We start from the raw sequence: 8,584 nt of genomic DNA, 5'->3' as shown, positions 1-8,584 counted from the left end.
CACAATTTAAAGATCCTATATTACACAAGATTGTCTCTTGTGAGCTTTAAGCCATGTTATAATGTTGTTATCTCCTCAGAAACACACCTGGAGTTATGTTTTGTTTCATTCACACATGTTTGAGTGACTATTACTCTGTCTATGTCTCCAAAGCTCAAACTCTTCTGTTCCACCTTGTGATGTCATGAAACTGCGGTTTTCAAGTTAACAGCCACGTTTTACCCTTAGTTTAGCAAAAATTAGAAATTCCCGAGCTGAAATCATCCAAGTGATTCTAGTGAAGGTGTATCGAGTTTAAAACCACAGGGGAGCACTTCCTGTATTACCACATGACATCACAAGGTGGAACAGAGTGTATTCTGTTTGAGAGAAGAACTCAGAAGTCTACGGTATCTTTTAACAAGTGAAACATGGCACTACATGAGTAAAATGTGTGATATTATAATACCAAAAATAACCAAAAATGTACATGGCTTCATATTTCCTACTCAAACTGGGTAAAAGTAAAAACTAAACTAAAACAAGACCAGTCAAAGTCTAATGTAGGTCATTATTGAAGTTGGGAGGTGCTCAGTTACATTTACTTGAGTAACTTTTTTAAGAAATTGTACTTTTCTTGCAGCATACTTTTACTCCTACTTGAGTAACATTTTTATTGTGTAAAAGTTTTACTTACTGTAAGACAAACGAGTCAAAAGCTTTATGCTGACAATTTTAAATGATTTTTTGTACATATACAGGATCTTTAATTGCAGCTAATTACAATTGCAAGACTAGAATTAAAAACAATTACGAGTACAAGTACATGTTTAAATCTCTACTCAAAAAAGTACAATTACCAAAAAATACTCCATTACAGTAACATGAGTAGTGTTAATTACTTAGTTCCCTGTTGTTGTTTTTTTTTTCTCTAAAAGGGCAATGTGTCCAAGAACAGCTTGTCTATAATAGCGGGCGGAGACACTAGGTCCTCCAGCTTGAGGTAGAAGATCCTCTGGAGGCCCTGGAGGCACAGAGCTCGGAGCTGGAGCAGTCCATCGAGGAGCAGGGTCAGACCACCGTCCAGCCGAGGGTCAGTGGTCCTCAGACACTGGAGCACACGGCTCTGGAGACGCTGTAGCTTCTGAGGCTCCTGGAGACCACCTCTTTCTGCACACACACGGTACAAGACAGGTTAGAAATGATAAGAACCGTGCTGGACAATTATTATTAGCAATTATTATATTATTGACTATTTTTGTATAACATTTTTGATCCTGAAAGAACAAGGGTACATGTCTCTTTGTATATTTTTATACAGAGGGATATCAGTCCATGTCCTGTTATGTCTCAAGCCAGAACCAAATGTGATCGTCCAATGGTACATCATTTTGAAAAACTAAAATAAATCAATATCTAATCAATATCAACCAATAAAAGGATGAGGATTTGCTTTACGTGATGCAGAACACTATAGCATCTCTTCTTAAACGTCAAGACCATAGACTGGATATATAAATGGACATAGCTAACCCGCTAGCCGCCATGTTCCAAACAGGAAGTGAGCATGTGTGCACTTCCGGCTCCTTCGACTCTGGCTCCAATTCACTTTACATTGAAAAACTGTCCGTAACTTAAGATATGAACATTAATAAGTGCCAAATCAGGGACCTTCTTTCCCTGAGGTCACTCCAAGTAGTCTTAGCAACAGGTTTGATTGACAGCGTTGCTAAGCACTCACTCCCTGCTAAACCAACAGTGCTTCAACAGCCTCGCTCCGGATTGACTCTTTGGTTGCTATGATACTCGCGGTCAGAATTATCCCTATAACTGCCTCAACGAGCTTCATTTGACTGGAGCCGAGCGCTATGGGTGACGTCACACTCCCTTAGTCCACTTCTTTATACAGTCTATGGTCAAGACTAAGCAAATACTGGGTCAGAACAAAAATGGATCTAAACTGGGAACAATAGAACAAGAGTTGACCTTTCATTGTCGCGCCTGTCAAAATTTACAATGATGGTATGCTCATAAAAAATGCAGGTTTACCCCAATGTCTAAAAATATGTTTCTTAACGGCATGATCCTTTATTGGGAGAAATTTGCCCTGTGATCATCTTGTCTTAATCCTGGAATATAAAATGTTGAACAGTCACTATATTGAGGCTGAGTGGTTATGGAAAGGAAGAGTTGTCATTTATTTTATCCTAATACTGTCCAGGAAATGTAATTTAGAGTGAATATAACAGTTCTGATTTAGGTTACAATGTTGTTTCCTTGTCAGAATCATACCTGGAGTTGTGTTTTGTTTCATTCACATATGGTTAACACACAAACCCTACATATTTAGGCTGAGTTCCTTTGTGAAAATACTTCTTGTGATGTCATGTGTTAATACAATAAGTGCTCCACTGTGCTGAACAAAAGGTAAGGTAGCTGTTAACTTGAAATCTACCACTTCATCACATCACAAACTGGAACAGGGCGTGAAATGTGTGAATGAAACAAAACACAACACCAGGTATGTTTTTGAGCTCACAAGAGTCAATTTTGTGTAATATACGACCTTTAAAATCATCTGCATTTGCATCTGATGTCAGTTAATAGTTGAAAATATATTATAGTCTGCTTCACTTTGCCTCTAGTCACTTCCGTTCGGTAATTTCCAACATTCCCATGGCATAGCGTTTTAAAGGGCCTATAGCTTTGTGCATTGCTGATGGTAAAGGTTTGTGTCACCGGTGAGCAGGGTCAGGGCGCAGACACAGCAGAAGGTGGGTGTGTCCAGCTCCATGGCACGCAGGCTGAAGGAGAACTCCAGGAGGCCGTGGATCCACAGACCAAAGCCTCGCTCACACTGAGACACCAGGAGCACAGAGCCGTCACAGAAGAGCAGCCTTCCCTCCTCTGGACTGGACCTGACCAGGCACAACAAACAGTCCACATGTGATGCAAATATGAGCTACGCATCGGGTTCAGCTTCCTGTTATATGCAACATTTTGAGGACATGATTTTTTTGCACACACAACCAGTCAAACATCAGGTTAAACCACTTCAGCTCTTATTCCCGATGGAAACCAGGGCACTTAAAATATGGTTTACAGAACACTGAAGTGCCATTAGGAGTAAAAACATGGAATGATGGCCAGTAAGAGTAACGAAACTACACAAGTAAGAGTAAAAATGTATTTGGGGAACCTACTCCTCAAGTAAGAGTTAGAGTAAATGTCAGCATGAAACATTGCTAAGAGTACTGTTAGACTGTACAAAATATTACTAGGAGTAGGAGGAAAGTATGGTGTCAAAAAACTCCTCTGAAAAGTACAGTTTGATCAAAAAGTTACTCATGTAAATGTAACTAAGTACTACCCACTTCTGATGACTTCTGATGATGGCATTGACAAATTCTAAAATGTGAACACACGCGAGCGTATCTCACCCATGCTCCCACATGAGAATTCTCCATAAATATACAAAAATATGATACAAAACTGTACACAGCAACTTCACACACCTGATTCAATGTGCAGTAGTTTCATTAGCTGGAGGACTCAGTGTTAAAAACTCAATTGAAACTTAATAAACATCTTACTAGGCTGTTTTCTGTGAATATAGCAATAAAAAATACAATGTAACATGTTGATCTAAGTATGTTATCTGCCCGCATTTAATACCCCATAGAAGTGTAATATGCCCCATTTAATAATGTCTTAATCTTGTGTTGTTCTTCCTGACCCATTATTGTTGTTATTATTGTATGTATTCAAACACTAAAATGACACAGATTGGTGATTGAAAGGCTCCCTGCAGTGTTACATACCGGTAGGCCAAGTGCAACACAAACAGCTCCATGAAGGCGGAGTAAAACAGAAGCTCTTGGTCCTGTTTGGAGAGAGAGGAAAAACCCGGGATCTTGTGAGCCCATCTGTGTAGGACCTCCATGGAGCGGGTCAGGAGGCTGTAGAAGAGCTGCACGTGTCCTGAGTCGTCTGCTGCCTCTGGGACACTGACACTGTCCTCCCACTGTCAGGGATACAGAAGACTATGCAGATAAAGGCTACCATGGTAAAAAAAATAATAATAATAATAAAAAATAAATAAATAAATAAACCTAAAACACTGTATAGTAGGCTAAACTCGCTTCCGTCAACCCCAGGACAGCTGTGTGTTGTGAATGAACACTGCACTGTAAAACACTCCTTGTGTCTTGAAAGGCACTATATAAATTGAGTTCATTATTCTGGTTATTTGGGCTGTACCTGGGGAGCGTCGGAGCTGCTGGCCAGAGGGCTGGTCTCCTGGTGGGCTTGGATCAGGGTGAGGAGCAGGGAGCTGGAGTCCTGGACCGAGGCGTGTTTGGAGGGCAGCCGACCCCGCCTCCCCTTCAACTCGTCTCTCCGCACCACTGCACACAGCACAGCTGTCCTGTAGTACTCAGTTACATTTACTTGAATAACTTAAAAAAAATTCTTAGAAGGAATTTCAGACACCATACTTTTGCTACTTGAGTAAGATGTAATATTCTACAGTACCTTCGCTTGAATAAAGTGATTTCTATCTTCATAAATCAGCCTCAACAATTACGTTTACTTTACTCTTACTTATGTAGCAGTTTTAGGACACTCAGGGAAACTTTGTTCTTTCTGACTTGCTAATTGTTAGGTTTTGTTAATAATAACACCTGGTTTAATAGAGAGTCATTTACATGTGAACTACAGGACAGCACTTTGAACACTGCTGAATGTTTAAACATTTTAAAAGTAAAGTGGACGTGTAGACTATTTAAATAGTATGTAGTGCAATTAATCTCACATGTTTGTTACAATAACTAGTGAAATATCATCAACAATTTGAGCCATGCCATAGACTTCTGTCATCATTCAAGATAGAGCCTAGAACATTTTAAAGTATAAATCGTGAAGAAGAAGAAGAAAAAAAAAAAGAAAAGAACGAACGACCTTGTGAGTCTTTGTGAGTCTTTGGAGTGTGTGTTTACTTGACCAGCAGGGGGTGTGTGCTCACCGTCCTTGACCATGCCCACGTCCAGGCACTTCTGGAAGCGGCAGTACTGGCAGCGGTTGCGCCGGCGCTTGTCCACGGGGCAGCTCCGGGACGCCAAACACACGTACTTGGCGTTCTTCTGCACCGTGCGCTGCAGACAACACACAGCCGAGTCAAATGAATGACACAACTCTGTGATCACTGCCTGTACTAAAGTCATCCTCCAAAGTAGTCCACTGGCGCAGCGGGCATCACAAGAACTGAAATAAGTGAAATGGAAGTGAAGCCAAGTCCAAATGTGACATGGATCAGGATTCAGAGTGCACTTGAATGGACCTGAGCGCGCCTCATCCATATGGATACATCATGGCACATGCGCGTGAAAAATCTTTCAAAAGAAACCTTTGAGCCACGCGAGGGAACAAACCTGTGAATGGACAAACCTTGAAGAAGCCCTTGCAGCCCTCGCACGTGCGCACGCCGTAGTGCTGACATGCCGCACTGTCCCCGCACACCGCGCACAGAGCGCCACCGCGGAGCGCGTGAGGAAAGCCCACTGTCACGCGCAGCTGTGGCTCCGATGGAAGGTGGCACGCTGTCGGTCTCTGGCCGCTGTGCTGTTGGACGGACCACAGCGAGAGTCTAGTGAGACTGCGCGTCCTGCTGTGGTCCTGGAGGCACTGACAGCCCGTGTCCTCCCACGGGACACTGCTGGCAGAGCTGAGCACCGCGCGTGGACACGGGGGACAAAAGGAGGATAGCGGCTCCTCCGCAGGGGACATGTCTGTGTCTTCGGCCATAACGCACGGGTCCTCGCCCGGAATGTGCATGTGGAACATACAGCGCAGCGGTGATGCGGGCCCCGGGGAGCCGCTGAGCGCAGGGGCCGCAGACAGCAGCTCGCTGTTGGTCAGGTCCATACTGAACTTAACAAACTCCGGAGTGAGAAAGTCTGGACATCTGGAGTCCGCCAGCGCGCCACTGGAGGAGAGGTGCGTGCGCAGGCACGGCATCGCTGTGCACGCTCCTGCTGCTGTTGCCAAATCTGCCTTTACAGAAAGTTCAGCTTTTACCAATCGCATCTGCAACAAAACAGACCAACAAAACTGATATTATGTAACGGACCAAACATTCAGGCCCTTGTATTATTCATCATTTAATTATTTTAGTTGGAAATACATCGCAGCACAGAAGAACAGTGGGCTAGAAAAAGAAAAGAAAAAAAACATTTATTCAGTGCTGCTATTAAGTCTTTTTCATGTCTTCACGGTCAAAAGAGACCAACAGGACAGTTTCACCTCTGTTCCACCTCTTTAAAGGCGCTCTGGGCGCACGTTCTTCCTTAGATTTAAGTGTAGTGGCAAAACAATATATAATTAAAAGGAAAGGAAAGAAATCATAAACCAATATGTAAAACATTAGTATGTGATCATTGGTAAAATAAGCAACACAATGTGAATTACTCCCTAAAAGAATACACTACGTACCCAAGTCAATCAATAAAAAAATAGATGACTCATATAATTCACCTGTGCTTCACTCAAGTCCTGAGCCTCACAGCACACCCAGCCCTCTGAACAGCTCTCTGAACAAACTTTATTCCTTCTCATCCTCTCTTTCCCTCCAAAACAATAAATGAAATAATATCAATAACTATAATGTTAAAATCACCAAAAGTGTCATACCTAAGAGTCTGTCTGTCACAGAGCCCGTGCGCCTCTGCGTGTGTCCCGCTGTGAAGAGTGTGCAGATAATGTGCAGCACCATGGGCCCCAGAGCCAAAGGGCTTTACGCACAGTGACGTCAGAGAGGAGGAGCTGTCTGCATCAATAAATGGCCAGTCTAAAAAGAAGGAAAAAAGACAAAGAACTATTTCTTGAGACAACAGAACGTGATTTTCAGCATTAAATGGAAGTACTTTCTTTTCTTTTCCCATGTGGCCTTATATGTGTGTAATCCCTCAGTGGTCCAGTAGGTTTCATAGTGGTTCATGGGTGTATACTAGTCTATGTGTCTCATACTTGTTCTGATACAGCTCCAGATCATTCTAAAGCTGTTCAGGAAAGGTTCATTCCTGTTCTGTGAATGGGATTTTTTTTTAGTATCAATACCTGGTCAAATTTCTAAAAAGTGACTATGCCTTTAAGAAGTCCTCCCTATAAACAATGTCTGAAGCCTGTGACCTGGCACAGGGAGACAGCTGAATCAAAGAGTCTTCTCACTACTTCACAGTGAATATGACACTGCAGTGTGAGCTGATACCTTTAGGGGGCATTATCGGACAGTCAGGCACCAGAACATTTCCATTCTCCTTTGGTCCAGCATCTACTGCTTTGCTTAACAAAACCAGATAATCTGACTAGGACTGTGAAAAATATAAAAAATCTGATGCCAATTGATACTAAAACTAATATCCAAACTAGATACTCATTTGAGCAGGTATCGGTGCTGCAAACCCCCCCCCCCCCCCCAAAAAAAAAAACAAACAACAAAAACAAAAAAACACATAGACTAGAAACTCAATGCTGATCCTGATATCACAGTGAACATTTAATAAATAAAAAAAAAAAACTATTTAGACAATAGAACGTGATTTTCAACATTAAATGGTAGTACTTTCTTTTATATTCCCATGAGGCCTTATATCTGTGTAATCCCTCAGTTGTCCACCATTCTAAATCTATTCAAGAATTCAAGGTTCATTTCTGTCCTGTGAATGTGACTTTTTTTAGTATTGATACCTGCTCAAATTAGCATCTAGTTTTGATGCTAGCTTTAAGATTGACAAGTATCTGATTTTTTAAAAGAAACTGATATATTTTTTTAAACGACACTTGACTTAATGGCCAGTGACAAAGGTAAAAATGTCACGCTATATATGTTCATCTTAATAAACAGTTGTAACAGCCATGCACACATATTTTGAATGGCAAGGAATCTATTTACTGCAACAAGTGGGCTAATAATACCAGGGGGTTACAAAAGTGTTAGTGTCAGTGCTGTAGACTTGCATGGAGCTCTCTCTGTTCACTGGCCTCCTCAGCAGTGGTGGAACAAGTAAGCTACTACATTTTCATACTTAAAGGTCCTATACAGTATTGCACAAAATTATGACTAAAAGTGATATTTAGGTATATATAATACTGTTACCTCATAAAAAATATAACCCTTTTCTTTTGTTTTCCTCACACATTTGAGTAACACTTTATTATTAGTCGCTCTACGTCTCCAAAGCTCAAAATGCTCTGTTACACCTTGTGATGTCATGAGGCAGTAGTTTTCAAGTTAACAGCTACCTTTTATTTGGTAGAGACGAGCAATTCCAGGGCTCATCCAAATGATTCTACTGAAGGTGTATGGAGTTTAAAAATACAATGGAGCGCTTCCTGTATTACCACATGACATCATAAGGTGAAACAGAGTCATTTCTGTTTGAGAGAAAAACCTAAATATGCAGGGTTTGTGTGATAAACATGTGTGAATACAACAAAACAAAACTCCTGGTATGTTTGTGATGAGGAAACAACATTATAACATAGATCAGAAAATAGAGTAATATGGGCCATTTAAGGAAAAGTATAGCTACAGGAGTAAAAGTATCAC

The 8,584-nt window shown here is 41.4% G+C and overlaps 1 protein-coding gene across 1 annotated transcript; it reads right to left on the bottom strand.

Moving 5' to 3' along the window:
• Positions 1–910: 910 nt before the first annotated feature.
• On the bottom strand, positions 911–6,048 carry LOC117385055 (nuclear receptor subfamily 4 group A member 2-like). The gene is made up of 6 exons (XM_033982301.2): positions 5,425–6,048; positions 5,003–5,132; positions 4,240–4,385; positions 3,801–4,003; positions 2,719–2,897; positions 911–1,149 (listed from the first exon to the last, which is right to left on the bottom strand). The coding sequence occupies exons 1-6, from the start codon at positions 5,992–5,994 to the stop codon at positions 911–913; spliced, it is 1,467 nt and encodes a 488-aa protein (XP_033838192.1). The 5' UTR covers positions 5,995–6,048.
• Between the last annotated feature and the right edge of the window lie 2,536 nt (positions 6,049–8,584).

Source organism: Periophthalmus magnuspinnatus, chromosome 2 (assembly GCF_009829125.3).
Source record: "Periophthalmus magnuspinnatus isolate fPerMag1 chromosome 2, fPerMag1.2.pri, whole genome shotgun sequence".
In the NCBI taxonomy this organism is placed as follows: Eukaryota; Metazoa; Chordata; class Actinopteri; order Gobiiformes; family Gobiidae; genus Periophthalmus; species Periophthalmus magnuspinnatus.
Note: the sequence above shows the minus strand (reverse complement) of the source record. Positions and strands in the feature narration are given on the sequence as shown.

What these genes read in the sequence shown, in the direction of transcription:
- LOC117385055 (XM_033982301.2), bottom strand. Translation starts at nt 5,994, where the DNA reads ATGCCGTGCCTGCGCACGCACCTCTCCTCCAGTGGCGCGCTGGCGGAC. An exon ending in GCAGCTCCGACGCTCCCCAG is followed by an intron (nt 4,004 to 4,239) that starts GTACAGCCCAAA and finishes TATCCCTGACAG; the next exon opens with TGGGAGGACAGTGTCAGTGT. An exon ending in CGCCCTGACCCTGCTCACCG is followed by an intron (nt 1,150 to 2,718) that starts GTGACACAAACC and finishes GTGTGTGTGCAG; the next exon opens with AAAGAGGTGGTCTCCAGGAG.